Source organism: Strigops habroptila, chromosome 6 (genome assembly GCF_004027225.2).
Source record: "Strigops habroptila isolate Jane chromosome 6, bStrHab1.2.pri, whole genome shotgun sequence".
Classification (NCBI taxonomy): domain Eukaryota; kingdom Metazoa; phylum Chordata; class Aves; order Psittaciformes; family Psittacidae; genus Strigops; species Strigops habroptila.
The window spans coordinates 63359205-63386773 of NC_044282.2; the positions used below are offsets into that span (position 1 = coordinate 63359205).

The 27569-nt window shown below is 48.2% G+C and overlaps 1 protein-coding gene across 2 annotated transcripts; it reads right to left on the reverse strand.

Annotated features, from left to right (window-relative positions):
- Positions 1-1090: 1090 nt before the first annotated feature.
- On the reverse strand, positions 1091-27497 carry PPM1G (protein phosphatase, Mg2+/Mn2+ dependent 1G). Of its 2 annotated transcripts, none has more exons than XM_030490471.1 (10): positions 26677-27497; positions 21665-21734; positions 8630-8715; positions 6584-6716; positions 4707-5176; positions 4149-4286; positions 3122-3356; positions 2482-2611; positions 2225-2327; positions 1091-1801 (listed from the first exon to the last, which is right to left on the reverse strand). In XM_030490471.1, exons 1-10 carry the CDS (start codon positions 26794-26796, stop codon positions 1607-1609), a joined length of 1680 nt encoding a protein of 559 aa, XP_030346331.1. In that variant the 5' UTR covers positions 26797-27497; the 3' UTR covers positions 1091-1606. The 2 variants fall into 2 exon arrangements, with proteins under 2 accessions (XP_030346331.1, XP_030346332.1); XM_030490472.1 differs by lacking the exon at positions 26677-27497 and adding an exon at positions 21900-24201.
- Between the last annotated feature and the right edge of the window lie 72 nt (positions 27498-27569).

Consider the following 27569-nt stretch of genomic DNA (forward strand, 5'->3'; position numbering starts at 1 on the left):
TGGCCAGCGCATTCATAGCATGGAAGAAGCACCACATACTGAGCTGCCCCTTAGCCAGAATGAGCCTGAGACAAACCCATCTGGCAGCAAACGAAAGATGCCCTGAGATGAAATGCACTTTTGCGACGGAATAAACTCTCTCCTTGTGTGCTTTACTCAGGCAACACCATTCTGGGGGAACATGTCAGCTCATCCAGATAGTTTCTGAGTGCAGAAGCAGCCTGAGCAGCAAGTCCAGCACCTGCAGGGGTTTGTGGCTCTGAACTCCCAGCCCAGAGCAGGGCTGCAGGAGCCCAGCATGGATGATTCAGTGACCAGAACAGTTCAGGTCTGGACACATCGTCACTGGAGAGCCACTAGACAGATGGGCTTAAGCTCAGGGCCACCATGGAAGGGCTTAAAGATGACAGGAGATGCACCCACCCAGGCTGGTGAGGCATGGACTGACTGAACTGCAGGAGCTGATACGACAGGCCAGGAGCAGGAGGCGTGGATTTCATCTTCAGAGGGAAGACTGAGTGCAAGGCATTGCCAAGGGTACTCCATGGCACAGGAACCCCCAAGCAGCTGGAGGAAGTTGTGCTGGGTGCCCTGGCCTGCAAACTTCATCTGTGCTCCCACACCATGCCAGGTGGAAGGTGCACAGCAGCAAGGAATGGCAGCCAACCTTTCCGTCAGTGGTTCACAGCCCAGGGGCTTCACTCCTGCAGGAATGGCCACAGTATTGACACAGGTACAAACTTGACACCTTCCAGTACTTCAGGTAGGAGCTGCCTGTTGTCACACCTTGAAGAGAGCACACGGTTCACACAATTAGATGCGGTAGATGCAGGCATTCAGCTCAGGAGGGTGAGACACAAACTGTCTCCAGATACTTGTCTTCTCCGTATGCAACAGACTATCCTCAGCTGAGCAACAGAGGCAGCAGACCCAAGCAGCAGGGGCTGGCACCCTGCAATGACATGGCAAGCTGTTTCTTGTGAGCTGCAGCCACCCCCCACAGTGCCCTGAGACACCAGGGACATTCTCCTTCCCATCCCACCTTCCTCACCCCCACCTCCAGGAAAGAACCAAGGACCAGAAGCACATCTATGTTTTTTGGGCTTTTAGTTTGAAAAAAGTATTGATTGAAAGTGTACAACAGAACGCGGTGTGGCAGCAGCACCACAGCCAGATTGTTTCACAAATAAAAACAGAAAGGGCCTTAAATAATCGGGTGCAGATTAAAAAAACCTCAACAGTGAAAAAGTTCTTCCCTCTGAACAGAAATTCACAGGCACAGAAATGGCAACAACCACATGGAGACAATGGGGGGACATCCTTCTCCTAACCACAGGGCTCCGTGCTCACAGGCTGCAGCGGGCTCCTGCGCTGTGGCTGGTGGCTGCTCCCGCGCGCAACTGTGTCCTCAGCTCCCTCTTTGGAATGGTTACAGATGAACAGTGCGACATGCCTTTGCTAACCAGACCCACCCCCCACCCTGGACATGGACAAACAAGGCCTCTGCTAAGGCTAAAAAAAGGACAAGACTTTGGAGTCTTGCACTCAGCATGTTTAAGAAACGAGAGTCTGGTGAGCGCACAGCAAAGTCCCTGTGCGAGGCCTGCTATTCCAGCTTGGCCTTCTTGTTGTTATCGCCGCCATTCTCTTCTGCTGGTGCTGCCATGTCCTCCAGTTTCCGCTTCCCGCTCTCAGCAGGTGGATGTGCATTACGGGGTTTGAAACTGATAATGATGCAGGTCATGTTATCGCAGCCGGTGCCATCCCCTGAGGTGTCTGGAGCCAAACACTGATCCAGCAGCTGAGGAGGGACAGGACAGGTTAGCAGAGAGCACAGGCACAGCACTATGAATAAGTGAGACACTGGGCACCTTCTAGAAACTGACAGTGGCTTAGGGGCTGCCAGGCCACAATGGTGAGGGCTGGGCTCAAAATGCTGTTCACAACCAGACGGGAGACAGAAACAGCCTCAGCAGCCCTGGTTTTCTGGAATTGGACAGAAACTCCTTCAGCTTGACAGCAACCTAGAGGTCAGAAACACTGGTCAGGGTGCCAAAGGAACTGAGTCCCAATTCAGAGGCATCTTCTGTTCCAGCCCCAGCGTTGCAGCCCAGACACCCCAAATGCTGAACAAACCAGTCTGGCGAGGGAGGGCAGAGTCAGGCACCAAGCTGGGATGCAGAAACACTGTGTGCTGAAGGGATGGTGAAGCTCTGGACCTTACCTCTTCTACGATGGAGGAGAGCGGCCTCAGGACTCCATTCTCATCCTTTTGGGTGATCTTGGACTGGATGAAATCCACCACTTCCTGGCTGCTCATCACATTCCTGCAGAGAGTGGAGAGGTCAGAAGGGCAAGCAAAGGGAGCAGTCATGCCATAGTGCCTAATAGCACCCAGGGTCCTTGGGCCTTCTCAAGGCTCAGCTCCAGAGAAAGACCACAGCAGTGATGCCCAAGAGACACAGCTCCCTCCCGACTCACCAGATTCCATCACATGCAATGACCATGAAGTCATGGTCGTCATTTATTGTCAGCACTTTGATGTCAGGCAAAGCAGAGATCATCTGTTCTTCTGGAGGCAGATTCTTGTTCCGCTTGTAGAAGTGATCACCTGTTGTGGAGAGGAGGATCACTTTTTCTCTGGTTGGGCCCTGGCAGTGCTGCCTACCATGAACAGTGAAAAACACTGCTCTGTCAAAGGGCAGCCCCAGCAGAATCAGAGCCTGTGCTCACACAACTAGAGCAGGTAAGGCTGTGGGCACATCAGACAGACGCATCTGCCGCATGTTCAAGGCATCAGCGAGCCCAACATGCTTTTACCATACAATGAGAAAGAGGTGCCTTTGCCAGTTCAGCGTCTTTTCACCCCAAACCAAGTGGCACATCACCACATGTGACAACACCAAGTGTTGCTTTGCACTGATATCTACCAGTTTCATGGCCATTTTCTCTAGTTAGACTGAAATCTCACCACATCAAATATTGAATAGGTTCTACTCATCATCTAGTTAAAAAATGTTCCTTAAACTTAGCAGCTGGCACATGCTGGAAGCATGGATGTCCTCAGCACAGCCCTCTGGAGGCCAAAGCCATGCCAGTATCCACTGCCATTCTTGCTCACCGATTGCTCTGGAGAGATTGAGACCGCCATTCACTCTTCCATCCATGGTGACCTTGCCACCAGCATTCTTTATCCTGGCCAGCTCCACCTCATCCTCTGGCTTGTGGTCATACGACATGTCGACAGCTTTGCCACCTTCTGACACCACGCAGCGAGAGTCTCCAGCATTAGCCACGATCAGCTGCTTGCCCCGGATAAGTGCCACAACAGCAGTTGTTCCACTGTCAGAGCCAGGCTGAAAGAGACAAATGATTTTGCTGAGGCTTCTTTCTCTTGCTCCATTATCAGGTCAATAGGGGAACTGGCACTAGTCACCACAGACCCAGCAGTGTCCCAAACCCTGAGGTGCTGTGTCTCACCCCTTCTTCCCATAAGCACACACAGAACAATGGAGAAATTGTGAAACACAGCAGAAGTGTGTGCATTGAGAAACAGGCTCAAGCCTGCCTCACCTCCATTCCAGCCTCACAAAACATCAGTGGTTCAGGCTTCTCCGATGTTCAACATGTCCTGCTATACCATCAGTTCTAATGTGTTGATCCCAGCCATCAAGCAGAAGCCTCATCGCAAGCCAGGACATCTCATCCAAGAGAGAAGGTTGGCACTTGGAAACTGCAGTCCCCCTTTCCCTGACACCCTAGGTCCCTGGCCCATCTGCCAGCACTGCCATGGACTGAGGAGCCACAGCCTGGGCCTGGCAAGTACCAACACTCTGCCCAGGAGCAGCAGTGCTAGTGGAGCAGTCCTGCTACTGTCCTGTAGTCTCCTTCCACACCAACCCCACAGTGGTTTCTAAGCACAGCAAACCCAGCAGTGGGGTCAGCCTCTGCTGATCTCAACCTGCTGCCCAGATCCATGCCCTATTCCTTAGGCTTTTGCATAAAGTCAGGCTGTCAGCAGCTGTGTTCAGCCTCAAGAGAACAAAATAAATGTATCCTCATCCAAACAGAAACAACTCTTGGCTGAGCTCCCCCCAGGTGCCCTCAGCTCCACACTATGCTGCAAAACACAAGAACAGGGTGTGCACCTCCTCTTTCCCCTCCATGCCTGGTAACAACATTTCTTCCTCTTCATCCTCATCCTCCTCTGCTTCTTCAGTGTCATCTTCATCATCTTCATTCTCTGCCTCTTCACTGCTGTAACCGTCCTCATCTTCACTGCATTCCTGTAAGAAACGAGAGATACCACCAGGAGTCACACAGGACACTCTCAGTGCCCTCCCCAGACAGCTGGTCCCTCCATCCTGGGGACAGATGGCAACTTGCACCAGAAGAGTGAGATGACCTGGTACATCTCCCCCATACCTGATGTCTACAATCAGAGCAGCTAGTTTCAACTACTACAGTTAATGAAGAGATGGTGCATGCAGCAAGACCAATGGCCGCTGCACAGATGAGGGTATGTTTCCTTCAGGGTTATCTAAACAATCCCCAATGCTCCCATGAGATGGTCTCAAAGTATCAGCCTGAAAAACCTATTCCTAGGACACACCTAGGATGAGCCAGAGGCTCGTAGCTCAAGTACCACAGTAAGCAATGCATTCTGCCCAGCCAGAAGGCCACTCTGCCCCAGTGCTGTTTCCTACCTCACTGTCTTCCTCCTCTTCCTCAACCTCATCTGACTCATCCTCACTGTCCTCAAAAAATTTGGATTTGGTTGTGCGCTGGGGCTTTCCCGTAGAGGAGCAGGAGGGCCCGGCCTCCCCAGTAGAAGAGGTGACGGCCTCGTCACCTTTGCCTACTTCAGGCTTCTGCAGAGCAGGGCTGTTGCCTCCAGCGCTGGCTTTGTCTGAGGTGGAGGAAATACCCGTGATTTCTTCATCTGGCTTCCCATTCTTCCTCTCCTTGTGGTCGGTAAGCTCCCCTGGGTCAGCCTCTCCATTCATATTTGACTCCCCATCATGCTGCTTGCCTGTCCCCTCTGCAGCGTTCTCCCCAGCTGGAGCTAAAGACTTGTTTTTGAGGTTCTTGGTGCAGTTTTGTCCATAACGTGTGAGAAGCTCCTCAATGGTCATTGTGGCTTCTTCATGCAGAAGAGCAGCTTCCTCATTATCCACTAAAAATGGAAAGGGGGAGGGAGGATGAGGACAAAGGTGGTGAGAAAACAGGATACATTACCACAGCAGCACTGTGCAGCACACACAGAGTTCAGCAGTGAGCTGCCCTGGCTGGAGGTTGCTATTGCAGACAGGTTTCAGCAATGCTCAACAGGCTGCTTAGTAGCAGGAGCAGTGCGCACTCGCAGCCAGGCCTACACTGTCCCACAGCTTCCAGGCACTGCAGATGAACAATAGGCAAATGGCAGGGGAATAGCTTCTAACCACAGCTGATGCATGCAGCCTGCAAGTTCCCCTAACACCTCTGGTCTCTGATGCTACCTGGCTGACTTGTAGGCAGCACAGAGTGTTTAAATCAGATGTAAGGTTGGAGGGTGAAGAGCCTCGCAAGAGTAGCCTCATCTGAAGCTGTGGGGGAAGCAGACAGATCACTTCCGTGTGCAGACCAGTTCATTAATACTGCAACTGGGAACGAGAAGTTTCTGTTACAGCAGTTGCTCCATGGGCCGGAAGCACCCCAGAGATCCCAACCAGCTTAGAAACAGATGATGGAATAGCTTTTAGGCAGTGAATGCACTACCTCCCAAGTGGGATACTAGATAGAAAATAGGATGACTTGCCCTAAACTATGAGCCAATGACCACCACTTCCCTATTGACATCCCCTTGGTTGTTATTTTCTTTGCTATTTAATCCCAAAAGGAAAAGAAAGACCTATATCCCAAATACTCCTGAAAACACAGGACGAGGAAAAAAAAAACCCAAACACCCAAGCAGCCAAAACCCCACTTTGTCCCTGTCAGCTGGAGAACGAGGGCCACAAATTCAGCACTTCCAGACCCCACACAACGTTCGAGGTGATGGTATCACTTTACATCTGCTTCAAGGCTAGTCACGAGATACTCAGCTGAGAGCAGCACAGGATTCCACCCTCGGATTTACCTTCTAGCTGGCTTCATGGTCTGACAACTACTCGCTGGTGGAAAAGAACACTTGCAGAAAAAGAATTGCTGAAGAGCCCAGAATCTGCTTCAATCCTACCTGCAGCTGGTGTCTGCCACCAGCTCAGGAGATCTAAGCACCAGACATCATATTGTCTCACTTTCACAACTTAGCCCACTTCCCAGCTCAGAGGTTTCTGACATATCCTAGAACTCTGCACCCAATGGAGGAAGCCCTACGGAAAACTGCAACAGTTTTTATAGGATTATTTATAGGATTAAGCTACCAAATGAATCAGAATTCCCGTAGCACCAGCCCAAAGCAATAAACAGCGCTGAGGGGGTGGCAGTTCAAAGCCAGCTGAAATTTGGGCAGAAAGCCTTCTGCTGAAGGAGGCCAGGCCCATCTGCTCTCAGTCCCTGTCCTGGAGCTGCAGTCTTGTGTATTCAGTGGCATCTGACTTACCATCATCTTCATCAGCAACCTTCTCCTTCTCGTCTTCATCATCTTGAGGTCGCCCAGCCATTTGAGAGAGCTCTTTAATCACCTCCTCAGTGGTAAGCTTGGCATCTATGGCTAAGAAAGCATCTTCCAGGGCCTATGTATGAACACAGACATGAGAGTGTGCACTTTCACCTTCCTTACAGAATGCCTGCCTGTCGTGCTGTGCAATCAAGTTTCTTTCAGAACACAGACCATAGAGAATCACAGAATGGCTGAGGCTGGCAGGGACCTTTGGGGTCCACCTGATCCAACACCCTGCTCCAGCAGGCACACCAAGAGCTGGTTGCCAAGGATGATGTCCAGGCAGCTTCTCAAGAGCTCCAAGGATGGAGATTCCATCACTCCCTGAGCACCCTGTGCCAGCGCTTGGTCACCCTCACACTGGAAAGTTTCCTGGTATTTAGGGGGAACCTCCTGTGGTCCCATTTATGCCTGTTGTCTTCAGTTCTGATATTGGGCACCATTTAGAAAAGCCTGGTTCAGTCCTCTTGGCACCCTCCCTGCAGGTATTTACAGACACGGATTCCATCCCCCAGAGCCTGCTCTGCTCCAGGCTGAGCTGTCCTGGCTCCCTCAGCCTTTCCTTACAGCAGAGATGCTCCAGTCCCTGCAGCACCTTGGTGGCCTCCCGCTGGACTCTCTCCAGACTGCCCATGTCCCTCTTGCACTGGGAGCCCAACAGTGGGCCCAGCACTCAGAGAGTGGCCTCACCAGTGCCTAGAAGAGGGGAACCGTCATCACCCCCCTCAACTGGCAATGCTTTTTCTGATGCAGCCCAGGACACCATTCGCCACCTTTGCAGCAAAGGCACGTGGCTGGTTCATGTTCAATTGCATCCACCAGGACCCCGGGGCCTTTGCTGAGCTGCTTTCCCGCTGGGCAGCCTTGAGCACATGCTGGTGCGGTGGGGTTGTTCCTACCCAGGAGCAGGACTTTGCACTTCCCCTTGCTGAACTTGCTGAGGTTCTGTCAGCCCATTTCTCCACCTGTCTCGGTCCCTCTGCGTGATAGAGCAGCACAACCCTCGTGTACAGCTGCTCCTTCCAGCTTGGGGTCACCTGCAAACCTGCCCCAGCATCCAGATCATTCACAAAGATGTTAAATGGGACTGGAACCAGTACTGACCCTGGGGTACACCAGTTGTTACTGGCCTCCAACTAGACTTTGTGCCACAGATCATGCCCCAAGCCTGGCCATGCAGACGATGTTCAACGCACGTCCCTGCCTGCTCATCCAGCCCACACTGCCACAGCTTCTCCTGGAGGATCTAAGTGTACATGGCATCACAAGCTTTACTGGAGCCCACAGGGGCCTGAGGACAGGATAGCATTAAAGCCACTGTGGAATGGCTCAGCATGCAGGCTCCTCTACTCAGCAGACAGGCTCATTTGCAGTCAGTGAGTGCAGCCAGCTTGGGATCAGCAAAGCATGATACTGGGGTGTTTCAGCCTAGAGCAAGAGCCACAAACTGATTCAAATTTGCTTTGTAGGCTATCCTCAGTCTACATGTAAGTGGAAGTTCTGAAGGGACTGCTTCCCCCTCACCCACACTGCTACAGAGCCCAGCACCAACGCACTGGACACCTGACATCAGATCAGGCATTAGTTCTATGAAGGAGAATTACAGCAGAGGGGTTGCTTGGTGGAAGCAAGACATGTACTAACCTCCCACCTCTGACAAAAGCTACCCCTGCCTCCCAAAAACAACACACCAAAACCACTCCAAGAACCAGCCCACATCTTTGACTGGAATGAGTCTGAAAATTAAAACCCAAAACAAAACAGGCAAAAAAAAAAAAAAAAAGCTGGAAAACAGAAGAAGCTTTAGCTTTGAAAATACAATCACAGTTGGTGTATGCGCCTAGAAATAAGAAAAGGAAATTAAATGGAAGACATGGCAGACAGAGCTTGGAGGGACTGTGCCCTGCGTGTAAGCATTAGGTACCTAAATAAGAGCTTTCCTCTGCAGTGGTGCTTTCTTGTTTCAGGGCAGAGCTAGATTCTTACCTTTTGCAATTTGCCTTCCTTATAGGCCTTCTGGTCTTTGATTATCTCAGGAAGATACTTGGCACAGTACAGGGCAACTTCTTCTCCTGAAAGAGAGCAGAAATCATTCAAAGAGAGTGGTACTCTCAGAGGCAGAACACACCCCTGAGCAACTGAATTCCTGAGGCAAATCTGGGGACAAAAACTAGAACTAACCCAGACACAGAAAAGTTATGCAGCAACAGATTGCTGGGGATCTCACCCACACCTCCCCACAGGCTGCATCTCCAGAGCAGCAGGATTTGCTGATGACCCCTGGAAAACCCCAATGAGCACTCACCCATCAAGTTTGGCCAAAGCTATAAGCTTCCTGAAAGGGATTTTAGGCCCATTTTAGCACTTAGGCCAACAGTTTAGGCCCATCCTACCTAGGAAGCTCTATTTTTGCATGCAAGCACAGGGACAAACAACAAGAAGAGAAAAAGGGAAGGCTTTTGGTCAGTGTAAGCATTACCAATGCATGATGAGCAGCACAAAAAGCGTTATGTATTCTAGTCTATGTTCTAGACCAAGTAAAATACAATGCCACAACCTTGAGATAAACCTTTCAGGAAGATGGGTATCCTGATCAGTAACGCAGGACAGGAAAGTGTGTCTGTGTGTGCACAGCATGAGTGAATGGTGGCCAGAACACCAGGCTGATGAAAGCACAGAGGACAACTTGGATTGATGGCCAACAACTCAAACCAAGCATCCACTCCTAGAGCAGCTGAAAGACTTTTAAAAGCCAGAAACACTCCAGCAGGACCTCATACAGGGTCTGAAATGAAAAGGATGGACAATCAATGTCCATTGACATGGGCTTATGGAAACAGATCTTGCCAATTCAACATCTGCTCTTAAAGATACTGGCATTTTGCTGAAAACTAAGCATGCTGATGTAACTAAGCATGATGATGATTTAGGTAAGGTATATAACTTGCATATATATTATATATAATTTACATATACATATACGTATATAAGACATCACTTGTCTTAAAAAAATTAAACTTTCAAGACAGCACATGCAGAACAGGTTAAAGAACTGCCAATTACCACTTATGAGATGAAACCCAACAAATCACAGGGGAAGATGTATTTATATAGTCTGGAAGGACTGGCTCAGATGTAACATCTTTATCAGAGCCAAAATAAAACTAAACTTCTATGACAGAATTGTAGGTGGAGGGAGTGGAGAATAATGATAGTGACAGGTCTTTCAAATCACTTGAATTGAGGGGAGTGAACAGGGGCTGCTCAGAGAGGTATGGCCATTGAGGAAAACATGCACAGCCTTGGACCATGGCAGAAAACCACCCAGCAGACCCAGACTCTATATGGAGAGAGTCATGGCCAGGAGCACACTATGTACATCTTTTCATTTAGGCTGCTTTTACTTAAAGCTAAGTTAGCAGGCCATAAAACAGTAGCCCTGAAACTCTTGCAGAGAGCACTGACAACTGCTATGTCCTCTGTTGTATGACGGGGACTCAAGGTGGCTGGATCAGTCTGCTGCAGGGACACAGGGCTCTGCCATGCACAGAGCTGTTCTAGAACTTGGCTGGCACCTTGGCTGAGGCCTGGACATGACGGTGATGTACTGCCACATAAAGGCTTGACCAGTAAGCAAGGCGCACCATGTGCCTCAGCAGTCCAAGGAGGAGGAAAACTAGGAAAACAGCAGGGATACTCCCAGATCAGGAACTACAGGACATGGAGCAGGCCCAGTAAGTGGGCTGCTGACGCAACTGCTGCAGTGGACAGCTGCAATCTCCTCCAGTTTCTCTTCCAACTTGCAATCATTCCCGCCTGCCCAATCTGGACCAGCATGCTGGTGTGACATCTCTTATCTCATTCTGACACTCTCCGGGGCACTGAACTGCATCATCCGGAGTGTATAATAGACACACAGGTGGCTCATCTGCACACAAAGCTGTGCCCTGAAGCTCTTCAGAGGCTTCCCTGAGAAAAGAATCAAACTAGGTTGGAAAAGACCTTTAAGATCACCAATTTCAACCATTACCCCAGGACTGCCAGGACCACCACTAAATCATACCACTGAGGGCCGTCTCTACATGGTTTTTGAGAACTTCCAGGGATAGTGATTCCACCATTCCCTGGGCAGCCTGTTCCAGTGCCTCACTACTGTTTCAGCAAAGAAATTTTTCCTAATATCCAATCTAAACCTCTCCTGATGCAGCTTGAGGCCATTACCTCTTGTCTTATCACTTGTTACTTGGGAGAAGAGACCGGACACCTCTTCTCTCCATCCTCCTTTCAGGTAGTTTTAGAGAGGGATAAGATCCCCCCTGAGCCTTCTCTTCTCCAGACTAAACACCCCCAGGTCCCTCAGCCATTCCCCAAAACTTGTGCTCCGGACCCTTCACCAGCTTTGTTGCCCTTCTCTGGACCTGCTCCAGACACCTCAATGTCTCTCTTGTAGTGAGGGGCCCAGAACTGAACACAGGATTCGAGGTGTGGCCTCACCAGTGCCGAGTACAGGGGGATGATCACTGCCCTGGCCCTGCTGGCCACGCTATTGCTGATACAGGCCAGGATGCTGTTGGCCTTCTTGGCCACCCGCGCACAAGCTGCTCATGTTCAGCCTGTAGCATTGCATGGGCCTGTTATGGCCAAAGTGCAGGACCCAGCACTAAGCCTTGTTGAACCTAAACACTGATGATCACACTGATGGTCTTACCCAAATGCTAAACAGGAATGGGGTGGGTAAAAGCCTGCACCACTGTACCAGGTAACTGTTCTGGCAGAAGAGGACAGGCCACAGCTACCTGCTGAGATCAGAAAAGGAGAAGAGAATGACCAAAGGGCACCCTGGTCTGTGCTACTGGAAGCAGCTGACAGATCTAATAATACCAGCATTGGCACCTGATCACCCACCTGTTGGAAAAGATGACCCGACGTTGCAATCTTTCTGCCACAGCTAAAGGACATGGGATTTTCTTCGTAGCAACAAGTAGCTTGACCTGAGAAAGCCACCGACAGCTTTGCAGGCTCAGTCCCATCCCCTGTAAGCAGGCAGGGCACAGTGCTGCAGACAGCAGTGCGCAAAGCAATGCACTAGAGAAAGCTCTTGCTCTGTCACCACAGAAGCAGGAAGCCAGCCCAAATAAAAAAGTTTTGGCAGTTAAAACAAGCCACGTTTTTAACACTGGGACACTGAGATTGAATAGAGATCTGGGAATGTCCGATGTGCCTGACTGTGGCTGCCCAAAGACAAATTACTGTATGAGAATTTGTAGGTGCCACAGAAGACGAGGAATCTTTGCTGCTTCCTGTGTAGCACCAGCACAGATGCCACAACAGACATTGCTGCTGCAAGCTGATGAGGCTTCACATGAGACCCTTTTGCCAGTTTCACAGTCCTCTTTCTTCACTGGCTGCAGCTCAAACCAGGCCATTCCCTACGAGCAGAGTAGTCCTGGCGGTACCCCATCTCCCTTGCTCAGGGGATACAAAGGTGCTTACTTACAGTGTTTTAACCAAAACATCTAGAAAAAACAAGATTCTCATTTGGAGTTCTCTGGCTGTGGAAGACGACCCATCAAAGCAAGTCCTCAAATCTAAAGGTATACGTCCCTTTGGCGTACAGGAGGCAGCTATAAGCCCAGCACACAGACCTCACGTCTAGCTGCTTGCACAGCAGCCCCAGCAAGATCTAATGGGTTTTATAAGCTGAGTCAGTGACTCAAAGCACATTGCTGCTACAGTGGCCAGAGAAACTGAACTGGCTCAAGGAATTCATTTTCTACATGCAGACAGATGTAATAAATTACTCTGTCTCGGCACTTCTGGACCTGTCGCAGCAAAAAACCTGCCACATTTTTCTCACTGAGGAAACGTTTGCGAGAGTGCAACCGAGAAGCTCTACTTCACTCCAGGTCCTGCCTTGCACACTGAGTGGCCTCTGGGTACCAGGACCTTTCTGCAGTCTAGCCTGGGTGCAATCAGTGTAATTACCTGGTGGACGCTAATGGCTCCTTCCAGTTCATTCTGTAACATACCGATGTATTTGGTTACACTTAGGCCAAAATCAGCCCACCCACCACATCTTGTCTTCATTAACTATCAAACACCCTCCCTTTGAGAGTAGGGATAAGGGCAGCAGCAGCAGGGCTGAAGAGCCAGGTAATTATGAAAGCCAATTCAGAAACCTCAAGTCCTACTTCGTGCTCTTCATCAAGGTCCTTCCCTGCCAGCTCCACTAAGGATCGAAGGATCCAGCCCTGTGATACTCCTAGTCTGTGGCACGGAATTAGGGAGAATACTACTAAAGAGACACCAGTTGCAACTGAATAACAGTGACTCCTGCGGCAGACCAGAAAGCTCAGAGCAAAAGGCTTCCCCACTCCTTCTACAGCCACTTGCTGCTTTTCTTTGATGGTACCTCATGTACTACAGCACTGCCTCAAAATTAAAGCTTCCCTCACTTAGAATCATAGAATCGTAAGGGTTGGAAAGGACCTTAAGATCATCTAGTTCCAAGCCCCCTGCCATGGGCAGGGACACCTTGCCCTAAACCACGTGGCTCAAGGCTCTGTCCAACCTGGCCTTGAACACTGCCAGGGATGGAGCATCCACAACCTCCCTGGGCAACCCATTCCAGTGCTTCACCACCCGCACTGTAAAGAACTTCTTCCTTATATCTAGTCTAAACTTCCCCTGTTTAAGTTTGAACCCATTACCCCTTGTCCTACCACTATAGTCCCTAAGGAAGAGTCCCTCCCCAGCATCCTTGTAGACCCCCTTCAGATACTGGAAGGCTGCTCTGAGGTCACCACGCAGCCTTCTCTTCTCCAGGCTGAACAGCCCCAACTCTCTCAGCCTGTCTTCATATGGGAGGTGCTCCAGCCCTCTTATCATCCTCGTGGCCCTCCTCTGGACTCGCTCCAACAGCTCCATGTCCTTCTTATGTTGAGGACACCAGAACTGTACACAGTACTCCAAGTGAGGTCTCTCTTCTGCAGTTACTGTGTTATACACACAAATTTACACTCTTAATACAGCTGTATAGAGAAGCAACAGAGAATCCACCAGGATAAAACATTCCCAGATCCACTTATATTCACCAGGCCATCAGAAATTGACTACAAGCCTCAAAATCATCTGTCAGCCATGAATTAAGTGCTCAAGGCTGTATAGTTTCCTAAGCAAATGGTCCTGGTTGCCCTCACCTGTAACAAGCATTTGGGACAACATTTCCAGCAAAATAGAAGAAATTGGGAAGAGCTCTTTGAAGCACAAAACTGACCTGCAAAGCAGTAAAACGGAATGAGTTTTCCAAAACGCCCAGTAAACAATTTTGTTGAAGCAAGAGAAGGACGAGTGCATGAGTACAACATAGCACAGTAAGGTAAGCATGAGGAACCACTACCGAGGCTTTCCCCCTCACGAAGGTGGGCAAGACCACAGGACTATCTCCCTAGGGGAAGAATGAAGTTTATTGCTTTTAACTTTCAGATGAGGCTCTACACGCTCCAAGGTGCATTGTAGACTGCAATATGAGTCCTGGCACTGACAGTTTTAGGAAAGCAGGAAAAAGAAAACCTCACCAAATGCAATTTCCACATCTACACACTTCCCTGAGAAGCAGCACAGAGGAGCACTAGAGGTACAAAAGCAGGCCCTGGTACGAATGGGTGTGGAGAGCCTTTTGCTGTTGGGGACTTGGAAAGCTTTCAGCGGCTGAACACTTAGAGAATACAATTACTCAGCTATAACCATATACATAACCAACAATGAATCCAGGATCACATCTTCCACGTCTTCAGTGTAAAACCCACTATAAAACTTTCAAAGTCTCCATGAATCATTGTATTAATGTTTTCTAGAGAGGCAGCTTCCAGCTAAGTAATGCCAAAGACTCAGCTGCATTTCCTGCTTAATGCAACACAGATGCAGTAGTAGGAAGGTCTTCAGGAAGCCAAAGTAAAATATATCATGTGTAGCACTGAATTCAGTGAAAAAGTAAATATACAGAGGATTCTCCAGAGTGCATACTTTTATGTTCCTACAAAATTATCAAAAAAGACTGCTTTTGTTCATGAAAGAGCAAGTGGAGTTTTCAAGATGTCTGAAAGACGAGGCAGAAAGGTGAAAGCATACATGGGAAAGTTCATGTCTCAGAGCATACTGCTGCACAGCTAGATGTCACTGCCAAAACCTACATCTGATTCAGGTTTAAAAGCAGGAGTCACATTCAGATGAAATATGGAACAGAGTCAATTTATCTTGGTGTTTCCGGCAAGACTGGCTCCAGAGTACCTAAGGCCCAGCCAGAATCTCACTGCAGTAAGATCTCTCTGTCTCCAGGAGCACAGGCTTGAATTTGACATGTGAAGACAAGAATGGGCAACAACCTCAGGGCAGAAACCAAGGCAAGAAAAAGGCCTCCAGAGATACAGGTTCCTAGATCAAATCTTTTTCAGTGCATCTACATGCACAAACTCATCCTATCTCATCTTCACAGAGCTGAAAGTAGATCCCATCCCAAGATCTGATCTGTACTAAGACACATACAAGCTATTTCAATATAAAATAAAGCAACCTTAGAGTCAAATAAAAAATAAACTAGCTAAGAACAAAGCCCCGTCCAACCTGGCCTTGAACACTTCCATGGATGGGGCATCCACCGTTTGTCTCGGCCCTGCGCCAGGGCCTCACCACCCTCATAGTAAATAATTTCTTCCTAATGTCTAATCTAAATCTTCCCTCTGTCAGTTTAAAGCCACTCCCCCTTGTCCTGTCCCTACAGCCCCTTGTAAAAAGCCCCTCTCCAGATTTCTTGTTGGCCCCTTTAGGCCCTGGAAGCTGCTCTAAGGTCTCCCTGGAGCCTTCTCTTCTCCAGGCTGAACAAGCCCAGCTCTCTCAGCCTGTCTCTACAGCAGAGCTGCTCCAGCCCTCGGAGCATCTTCGTGGCCTCCTCTGGACTTGCTCCAGCAGGTCCATATCGTTCTTGTGTTGGAGGCCCTAGAGCTGAACGCAGGACTGCTGAGGGGGTGTGGTGCGTGTGTCTCATCTGTAAACAGGGCACACTGCTTTTAATTTTGTGGTAATTTATTATACAGAGGGGCCTCCTCAACACAATGACACTGTGCTTTAGTGACACTTTGAAGTTTTGGCCCTCTGGCCAGTCCATGATCACTTCCAGAATTCCTGGGCAGGTGCAGTTTCCCATTCAAGCCCACTGTGTGATCAGCGTGAGCCACTTACTCCATGGAGCATGAGTTGTATGATGTGTAGAGGGAACCCTCCCTTTCAGCATTCAACCCAGCACAGGCAATCAAGGTGCCAAAAGGAGCTGCACTTCGGTACCAACTACTTCTGAAGTGGCTCAGACTCCTTCATATGCTGCTAGTTAGAGTGTAACAGACTTCAGATCCTCTCTGTTGCTGGCACGAAAATCCTAGAGGTTGACTTTGAGTCTCCCCAGGTGCTTTCTGCCAGAAGCCCTAGCAAGCAGTGTAAAGCATACTTTTCACATCCTGTCCTGTCCGGACTGGTCCAAGGGCTACTGCACAAACTATCTCCTGTTTAATCTGTTCAAAGTCTTGCTGCTGCTCAAGGCCATATTCAAAGTCACTCTTCTTTGATACAGAAGATAGTCGCTCGATACAGAAGGTTTACGATCAGAAGTACGCATTCTCTAAAACTCCACTTGTATGTCTTTTTTGTTGGCTGCTGGAGACATAGCTGTTGTTTTATTGATCGCATCCATAACGCCACTTGTGTTTCTTTTTTGTTAGCTGCTGGAGACATAGCTGTTATTTTATTGATCGCATCCACTGGGATATGATAACATCCATCTTGACATTCTTAACAACTGGATTTCCTGTGCAAGTCCTTTGACCTTATTTTGTTTTATAGCAAAAGCAGCTTTCAAAAGGATCTGGATTATTCTTCTCTCCTTCTCAAACACTTCCCCCGTTGTGCTGCCCCACACAATGATGCCATCAATATACTGCGGACATTTAGGAGCTTCATCTCCTAGTTCTAGTGCAGTCTGCATCAATCCAGCATCAGAGTAATCAGCTGAGAATTATCTTCTCACATATCTCCCAGCTCAGGAGATAGGGTGATTTCTGTCATGATTTCAGCCTCTTCCTCCTCCTGCTCCTGTGGCTGCTCTGCAGCAGTACAGGCTGCCTCTTCTGATTCTTTCTTCTGCTCCCTCTCAGGAGAAGCTTCTTCATCCCTTACTAAATGAGCAAACTTCTGCTTCCATTGTTTCTTCAGAGGCGCCTGATTTACTATTTGGTTTAGCCACAGTGCCTGTTGGTATGTTTTCCCTCTCTTCTCCTTGAGTGTGCTGCATGACATCGAGCAGCATTGGAAGATGCTGGCCAGGACCCAGCACAGTGTGGTAAATTGTGCCTCTCTGGAATAGCCACAACTTTTTTAACATTCTATCACTACATCAGGATCTTGCACTTGTTTGGGAGTGAAGTTCCAGACCACTGGAGCTGAGAAGTTCTCTAAACACCTGTCCATATTCTCCCACATACAACCATATACCATGGAGTCTGGGTCATATTCCTAAATTGCTTGTTAACCTTAGACAAAACCAAAGCAATATTCCTAAGAAATACAAATAGAATTATTTTAACTACCAAAAGATGTTCAAAATACTGAGAAGTTACTGTAACGAGGGAGAAAACATCACAGAAGAAGGTTGCAAGGGTGCCATTCTGTATTTCCTCCACAAAAAAACCTCTTGGAGGAAGAAGTATAGCTGTTAATTGTCTCCATGAGATGGTACCCAAAGTACTGTAATGGCTTCAGCAGAGAGCCCAATTATCAGATTAAGCTCAAGACCGGTGTTTTAATAGCAATTCTCTCAGGCAAAACATCACTAATCACTATAGAGCACAGCAAAGTGCAAAAGGCAACACCAATCTTTTACATATACAGCTGTCATGGATTAACCCCAGGTGGCAACTAAGCACCACGCAGCCGCTCACTCATTCCCCCCAGAGGGATGGGGGAGAGAATTGAAAAAGTGAGAAAACTCATGAGATAAAGACAGTTTGATAGGTAAAGCAGAAGTTGTATGTGCAAGCAAAGCAAATCAAGGAATCCATTCACCACTTCCCCTTGCAGGCAGGTGTTCAGCCATCCCTACGACAGCAGAGCTCCATCATGTGTAACAGTTACTTGGGAAGGCAAATGCCATCACTCCAAATATCTCTCCCTTCCTTCTTCTTCACCCTGCTTTATACGCTCAGCATGGTCCAATATGGTCTGGAATATTCCTTTGGTCAGTTGGGGTCAGCTATCCTGGCCATGTCCTCTCCTCACCGCTTGTGCACCCTCAGCCGACTTGCTGGTGGGGTGAGATGCAGAAAAGGCCTTGGTGCTGTGCAAGCACTGCTCAGCAATAACGAAAACATCCCTGTGTTATCAGCACTGTTTTGAGCACAAATCCAAAACACAGCCCCCTACCAGCTACTGTGAAAAAAATTAACTCTATCCCAGCCAAAACCAGTGCAATAACCAAGACTGGGCAAGAGACATCCATTCCTCTGCTTACAAACTGGAAAAATAATTACATCAGGGTTCGCTGTATTCATATCAAACACCCTGGTAGCAGCAAAAAGAAAACCTCACTATGATAATGCAGACATCTAAAAGGGGCAACTATGTCAATGAAGACACTTACTAAAAGGAAATTAAAAGAAACCAGCTAAAAAGGATAAAGCGTATGTCGATAGCAACAGAGATTGATCAGAAACACCATACTGGAGGTGCAGAGAGAACATAAATTGTTCTCCAAGATTTGGGGGCAGGGAAGCAATGGCAAATAAAAAGGAAACTGGGAAAGGCAAAATATCAGCAGTCAAAAACTGGAAGGGGGCAAAACATAAAAGAAAAACTGATGAGTAAAATGGAAAGCTAAACACGAAAATACAAAACAACCAGAAAAAACCCAACCCAAACCAACAAGAAACCCCCCCCCAACAATAAAAAGCCAACAAAAAAGCCAACCCTTTTTCAAATAACACATTAATAAAAACTCTTCCCAACCCATTTGGAGCAGGAAGCTTACTGGAGAGTTTAAGGTTGGTAGATGAGCAAGGTATAAAAAAAAAGGTAAATTCGGTTTTTTTGCGCTGGTAGCTAATAAAGCTTAGAGAAGTTCTCACACTAAAACCTTCTTTTACATGGAACAGACCTGAGAAATTTTTTCACTACTAAGGAAATAATGCATCAGTAAAATCATACAAATGTAGGGATGGGCACAATGGTTCTTCAGTGTCAGGTTCAACTATATCTGTATCCTTCCTGATAAGGTTTGTCCAGTAAGAGCTGTAAAGATACCATCCCTGGAAATGTAAAATACAAGTTAGAAACCCATGTCAGCGCTTTGCCATTCTGATTAATGCCTTTCCCTAATGTCTATCTTGAATCTTTCCTATTGTATTTAAAATAAAACCCAACAAATTACTTCATGTCCTACACTAACAGGAATGCCACAGAGCGTCCAAAGTCTTTCTTTGGACACATGAAAAACACATGAAATAGACCTTCCTGTCAGCTGGAAAAAGTAACACACTGGTCTTAAGGAAGAATAGATTGGTTTGATATTATTAATTCTTGACCAGTTTTTGGTAGATGCTCCTGATCTTTCTATCTGCTAGATGCTTACAAATGGTTTCTGAGTTTCTACAAGAAATAACATTAAGTTGAATAGTTGCTAAATTCCTATATTCTTTTTCCTTTGTCCTTCTCCGCCTTTCAGAACCAACTCATTGCCCTGATGCTCTCAAAGATAATCTGCAGAATATCAGCAGTTGCTCCATCCAGGTTTCTGCACACTCTAAGATGAAGCTCAGGAGAAAAATAATTTTAAAACATTAAATATAAATGCTTCAGAAAAGACAAAATCTTTTGAAGAGCTCCTCATCAGCTACCTACTCAGGCTGACCTTTTTAATAAGAACTATTGCAAAAAAAGGTCTTAAACTCTTATTTACATATTGGCAGAATTAGGTAACAGTTCTAGAGGAAAGGGAGAAATTATGAACTGTGGTACGTAACCTTCCACTTGAATCTGCTCCACTATCAGAAAAATGAAAGGCATACATATCATACAAATAAAATAATTTAAAATCCCGAAAGAGTGGTGGAAACTGGGTTCACAACACGACAGACCAACTTACCTGCTATGTGAACATATCAAACAGTAGAAATAGTAATAAGCAGAATTAGCAGGTACATGGATACATATGGTGAATTGGGCAGGGGTTAAATATACAGCAGAGAATGTCACAAACTGGTCAATGTGTTTTCAGATAGTCAATGAGCAGGAGGAAATAAGCAGTTTAGTTGATCTACTCCATACAGATTTCCAAAAAGCTTTCAAATAAATCATCAATATTCTATATATGAAGCTGCCATGGGAAAACGAGGTTTGATAGAAGCAGAGTTTTCAAAATGGAGGATGGCCCCCAGGAGAGTTCCTTGAAAACTTATGTTGTTCAAGATCTCTAAAAATAATCTGGAAAATCCATCAGAAAGAAGCGATGGACTGAAACTAAAATAATTTGCAAAATTTTACAGCAGGATCTTGTGCTTTTACATAATATTGGCAGATGAAATTCCTCACTGACAAAGATGAGAAAAGAAGACAAGACAGTCAACCAAGCACATTGGATGGACTCAAAACCATCTATTACCACTTAAGGAAGATATGGAAGAAACTGGGGACAAGGTCCTAAAAATATCACCGTACAGTTTATTTGTATCAAAATAGCTAACATGGAATTGTTAGGAAAGGAACTGAGAACAAAGCAGAAAACACTTATGCCACAACAAATTCATGGTGTATCTGTAACTTGAAGGGTATAGGCAGTTCTAGTCAGCCTAACTAAAAGCATGTTACAGAGCTAGACTATGTCCAAAAAAAAAGGACAAATACAATCACAGCTGTGGTACAATACAACGTTTAAAACCTGTGACTATGTCCAACACCAGTAGCCTAATGAGTTCCATGGCTCAGGCATTTCATCACCTATGCTAAAAACTACTAGAATAATCCATGGTGTAATTTTGGCATAAGCTAGTTATCACTCTCCCTAATTCCTGGACACAGTCCATGATCTAGTAGGACCCAGGGACCTACATCCAGTTTGGATGCAGCCACACTATGCTAAACACTAAGACAGCTGAACAGCATCAGTGTGGCCAGACTGTGCCAAATGACCTCAGGGCCAGAAAATGGGTGCTGCTGTTTTTTAATAGTAGAGATTCAGCTGTACGACCAGAGACAAGCCTGGGACTCTTCTGACTGGAAGAAAGGGCATGGAGTCCAAAATTATGAAAGCGAAAAGTGCTAACGGAGTGAACATTCACTGATTTCTCCTAAGTGTGGGGATACTGCAGTGAAATCATCAGGCAGCAGATTTAGATCAAAGTCTTTTTTCAAGTAATAAAGTTCTATACAAACATCCTATGCAAATAATCACCATATAAACCTGGTTTAAAATGCAATTAGACAAATTCATTAAGAGTTAGTTCATCAAGAAGACTTGAGAGTGTCTGTAAGATCAAATGGCTGCAACCTCTAGCTCTTATGTGAGGAATGGAAGCTGGGAAGGTATGTCCAGGAATGGATCTGCCTTTTCTGTTCCTTCACTGTTCCCTTGAGCAACCAGTACTGGCAACCACCAGAACATACTGACCAGAGTCAGACCTTTGGTTTAATCTCATGTAGTTTTTCTTACCGCCACTATTCTGTGACTATCCTGTCTAGTTATCCACCAAGAAAACATTTTTAGAAGACGGAATGCAAATCTCATTTAAATTTCATATCAACCCATGACCTTCCTTCTAGAAACCCTAAGAAACTTTCGAAACCTTAGTTGATGATATCTATCAAAGAAAACACTTCCCGAGAAGGAGCAGGATTTCTAATGATAGATGCTTGCCCAGCAGCCACTAGGCAGCCTAGATGAGCCACACTGAAGGACTCAGAAGAGAACACAGTGGATGCAGTTACCTCCATGTCCATCGTAGACTGAGAACATGGCTGTTTCACTGTCCAGCTCGGGTATGCAGTTGTGTGCATCCTGAAAGAGAGAGCAAAAGTCTGGAATTACAGGGGTTGCATTAGACTCTGCAGAGAAGTGGGAGAAAGGAGCAGGGAGGTTATGAGCACTGACAAAGGGATTCTCAAATCTGGAGGGAAAGCAAGAACAGCAAGAAAGCCTCCTCTCATATTCCCAAAAGCTTACCTGGTGAGCACTCATCTTCAAAGAAGGGGCATGGATCTTTAATGTCATAGTGTTCTCTGTGCTAGAAAAGTAACCCAGCCTTGTCACCATGAGATTATACTGGAAACCCCTTCAGGTCCTCAGTACAACAACTCTAGAGGTGGCCAAGCTGAACCTAGAATCAAATCCCTCTGCTTGCAGACCTTGTAAGGCTTCTGTTACTGAAGTAGCTTGCAGTCATTAATGAATGTGAGGCAACGAGCTGTGCTCTGTTGCTCAAACTGGTACCTATGCTGAGGGCTGCCTAGCCAAGCATAACTACAGAAATACAAGTAATACTGGTACTAATACACTGGCAACTTCCCTCCCCCAGACAAATGCAACTGGCTCAGGGTCACTTGTGGACCCTGGTCACTCCCACAGTCGCTCTCCTCCCCAGTTCTTGCCAAACAAGAGCCATGCAAAGTGAAAAGCCAGAAGGACAAATATGGAGCTTCCTGACCTCATGCCTTCAATCAAATGCAGCTTTCCTGGTGAATATGGTCATGGACAGCACCAGTTGTCTATCTGAACAGCAGATGAAAGGGTCTTGCAGGATGCAGGATCACCACATCCAGAGAGAACAAACAACTTGGCTAGAAAACCTTCTCTTGGGATTCCTGCTCTTCTTGCCATGTGGGATGGTCCAGGCAGGCACTGCTGGCCTCAGACACAGCTACCTGACAAGCAAGGCAAAGAGCCTGGCCTCTCTCAACTGCCTTTTAAAAGTAGTGAAGCAAAGGACGAGCAACTACTCAACTAACAGTGCAAAAGCCAAAGTACAAACCCAGGTATCACTTCCCAAGACATACATCTTCATTCTGGCAACTGTCCAGAAACTCTGAGAATCTCTGGGGGCAAGCGAGGAGGAAGGTGCATCTCCCAGGGGCATTTTGGGCTTAAATGTCGAACTGCATCCAGCCTTTCCTTGTGTATGCTTCCAAACTACAAAGATCAACCACATATAAGCTATATACACTTAGCAACCTTTTTCTCCACAGGGTCTCTCAGGAACAGCAGGCTTTAAAGAAGGCACCACCCAGATTTTACAGCCAGCTGCCTGACCTCTTTCACCCTATGGGTAAGCAAATTGAACTTGGCTATTCCAATGCAAAGCCTTGAACTGATAGAGGGATTGAATCTTTCTCTTAAACCTTCCCCTGCCCAACTAATCTAACATTCCTTGAAGTTCAAGCTCTAACCTACCAACTCACAGCCTGACTGCACCCCACATGCTCTGTTCAAGAACAATCATGTGATTCTTTAAACAACATGATCTAGTCTCTTTGCTGTGGTTCAAGTTCATCACCTTAAATGTGCTACAGTTGTCCCAAAACGCTATGCTTATTCCAAGACAGCTGGCTCAAAGATTTGGATGTGTCCATATTGCCACCCATAATCCAAAATTCCTATACACACACTACACAGCCAAGCAACTGTTGCGTTCTTCTACTTTTTTACTGTAGGACTTCTTGGATAAGAGCTCTTCGCCTTCCAGTCTTGTCGGAAGAGAACTCCATTCCCCTGCAATTTCTATCAAGTGCTAAGGAAAACTGAAAAAAGAGAGGATCTGGGTTTACGCAGCACTTGGTGCAATGAAACTCCTGACACCATGAAAACAGCATCTGAACAGGCAAATTGCAATCTTAGCTCAAAATGAAAAAAATTACTCCGAATTATAACGTAGGAAATTTAACCAGAGAGCTCACTGGAGACAGTGAATGGAATAAGTATAAACAAAGAGCCAGCAATGTTATGCTCACTTTTCAGAGGGTTTACAGAAGCTAGTGAGACAGCAAAACCACAACAAAGTAACTGGGATAAGTCCCAGGTGGCTAAACAGCAGTTTAATTAGAGCAAGTAATGCAAATGCTGCTGGAGAGGAAACCCAGTACCGGCAGCAAAAACGGTCTCTACTCCATTTGCAGAACACTCAGGGCAACTTTTCCTGACCCTGATCCAAGGCACTGCAGGCAAGGAGGGCAAAAAACCAAGGCCAGTATGTGTTGGTAGGAGATGGTTCAGCTCCCACACTGTGGACAGGGCTTGCTCTACATGAGCATGAGCGTTCGTGGCTCCACAGGACGGGCTGCACACCCAGTCCCTGGATTTGTAGCACTATGTCAGAGTGCCCAATGGACCACAAAGGCTACCTTGTGCTGCCAGGGCAAGAGGCTCAGTTACACATCTCCATCCCTGCTTCCAGGCCTGGTAAGCTTGCTGCAGCAAGTGTTGTCCAAGTAACCCTGATCTCATGCTTTTCAGACCAAGGAAGAGCTCCCAGAGCCTGGATGCCAGCTTTCTGCTCTCTAGCCTTCCCCTCAAGGTGGGGTTCTAGGTCTCCTCCAGCCACCTCAGTGGTTACTACAGCAGCACTGAAAAACAGTAGGTTTGAAACATAAAACATCTAATTCAGTTGAAATTAGCAAGCAAGATAAAACTGAGAGTTAATTCGACAAATCTCCAGATTTTGAATCAAATTCTTGCAATTTTTTTTTTTTTGCTGCGAGGGCTCAGGAGTGAAGCTGCACACAGTGGTCATTGGGTGTCTCGTCTTGGAGGTAAAACAAGACAAAGTCAGAACAGCACCAAAAAGCTCAGAGGCCCCATCCACCTAGTTCCAAAGTGCCTTCTGCACCTTTTGCTGTATCCCAGAGCCATAAAGCCATCTTCAGCTTTTTCCCTTTTCTTATTTGCTCTTAGTACCTAACACTATTTTTGGGTATCCTTGTCCTTTGGGTCCCTTATCTGCCCAAAACATTTCCTTACAAAGCAACTTCTCTGGACTAAGAGTGGATTTTGATTATAGCACTTCTCTGGAGCCCTGCATATCTACCTCACTTGTGGGCTCCTAAAACGTAAGTTAAAGGCAACAGACAACTTGACACAAATTTCCGCTACCCCAGAACACCTGTGTTCTACCACTTGTACGCACACTGAATGGCTTCACTAACACCACACGTAACTAACGCCTTAAGTGTAAACATTTGCTTAAAGCTTTTCCCAAGTTTTAAGAGCAAAATACAATTAAACATGAAGAAAAACCACAAACCAAGACAAGACACAAAGAAGAACACACAGCACTGGAATGCAAGAAAATGCAACAGAACTTCTGCTCAGTGGTGTGTGAAGCAACACATTTCTCTCCCATCACAGCCTCAAAAGCAATCTGCAGCAGGTTCAGCTTGCAACACAAGTGCTCCTGCCATCTCCTCATTTCTTGTGAACACAGATAAGCCACATCCACACCAGTGGCCTCAGTACTGCCCCTGCCAACAGGGAGATAAGCTGAAGATATTGGCTAGTGCAGAAAACACAGCTGCAAGCTCTGGGCCTCATCCAATTTCCATAAAGGTCAACAGCAGCAAGAACAGACCTGAAGTGAGTGGAATGATGAGCCAATGCCCCACCTGTGGGAGGGCTACTTTAGCCCACCAGCATCATAAACAAGGGCAACACTGTTCTCCCTCATTCCTGTCTCCATAAACCACTTTCAGCCTATGTGCACTAAGGATGCCAGAACAGTGCCTGCACTCAGCCTCTTACACATGAGCTAATCGCCTCACAGAGATGAGACCGTCCATCACCTCAGTGTTCCGGGAATGTCTCTGTGCCACATTTCACCCCTCCAGAGGTCACCAGGATGGACCAGCTGAGATAAGCACAGACTACTCTGAGTGTATCTTAAGAGCAGAAGCACCGATCCTCCTGTCTCTTCTACCAAGCCCACAGGTTCACTGAAATCTGATGCACACTGAGAAGAGGAAACACCTGGTCACCGTTCTGTCACCAGTAAGATGGTTGTAACATTTCAGTAGCAGTAAAGTGTCTGATAGTATGGCTCATAAAAACATATTTGCAAAAAAAATCAACCCCTGATGGTCCAAATGGGACATCCTCTTCCAGCTGGCCAAAGGGCTACAAACAAGGCGGCTCCTTTACTGTGTTCAGAGAAGATGTAGCCTGGGGCGAGCTGCAGGGACCAATATTAATCCTTAATTAATTTACCCGGTTTGCTGGCTGCCTGGAAGGGGAAATAAACCAGCACTTTAACAGTACTCACAGAGGGTGTTAAATCCAAAGAACAAGGAACTGCTGGCAAGGCAGAGAAGTATGCCCAGCAGCTCAACATCGCCCTTGTACAAGCAGCTTTACAAAGTATTCCAACAGATTCCCCCACCGGGAGGAGCCCGGGCCAACACCTGGCTCCCACAGCCAGGAATCTGTCCCGAGATCATTCATTTGCCCTGGCTGATAGGGCAGCAAAGCCAGGACCGGCTAAAGGAGGCCGAGAGCAGCAATGAGAATTCCTCCAATAAATTTGCCTACGAAAAAAATTACAGTAAAACCAGGTAAACAGGACAGAGACTGGCACTGCCTGGAAAGAAAAGCAGGGATTTCGCCTGAGGATTTTTCACTTGCTTTCTTTCAGTGCTTCATCCCCAGGGCTAAACTGTCCTTTCCTCCTCCAGTTTCAGCCCAAGCCTCTTATTCCTGCCGTGATTTCTCCGGGCTGTACGTGCCGGGAGAACCCCGATGGGAAGCCAGCGGGAGACGGGACAAGCGGCAGCCCATGGGCCGCGGTGGCACCGAGACAGGCAGCCCCGCCCCGACAGCGCGAGCACCACGGGAGGGACCGACCGCCCCCCTCTCCCCTTATCCCCGTCCCCCCGGTGGGCGCCGGACAACGGGAAAGGGCCGGGGCAGAAGGACGCCTCCCCGCCATGCTCGGAGCCGCAGCTCCGTGTGCCCCGCTCACCTCCATGGAGACGCGCCAGCCCTGCATGGCGCTGAAGCCGAAGTGAAGCGGGCGCGGCCCGAGCCCGGCCCCGTCCCCAGAGCTCTTCACCGTGTTGGGCTGCGACAGGTAGGCGCCCATGGCGGCCTCCACCGGCGGGGCGGGCCCGGCCCCCCGGCGCGGCGGCCCTGCGCTGAGGGGGGGGTGGGCTCGGTGGAGGGGGGGGAACGGCGGCAGCCGGGCCGCGCGCGACCGGACCGTTCCCGGGCGGCAGCGGAGGGCGGGAGCGGCCCAGCGCGGGCGGCGGGTCGCGAGGGCGGCGGAACCTCTCCCCCGCGGGCCGCCGGGCGGAAGTCGCGCGGCCGGAAGCGCAACCTGTGGGAGTCGCCAAGGGAGGGGAGGGAGGAACGGCGCTCAGACCGCGCGGCCGGAAGAGCCTACCATAGAGAGGAGCGGCCGGCTAGCGCGACCGCTCCCGCTCGGCGGACTCAGCCCCGCCGGGGCTCGGCCGCCACCCCCCTCCCCCACTCCCTCCCTTCGGTGGGGGCCCAGCGGGGCCCAGCCCCGCTCTGGCTGCGGAGCAGCCCGGCGGCTCCCTCCACTCCCCCTTCAGCCGGGCCGGCCCAGCAGCACTCCGGTAGCCATTCGGGGAGCACGCTCATCGTGTGGCCGGGAAGGGGAACAGGGGACTCGGGACCGGCGGTAGCACCGCAGCCTGTGGCGGCCCGACGCTCAGCCGCCCAGCTGAGGCGGCGAACCCCCACCGCGGGCACCCGGAGCGCGCACAGGCGCCAGCACCCCCAACCCCTACACACACTGAGGGGCCCGGCGGTGTGACACACACACCACCACCCCACCCCGCCGCTTTATATAAACTCAGCCCCGCCCACCGACCAATCAGCGGAGGCTGACGG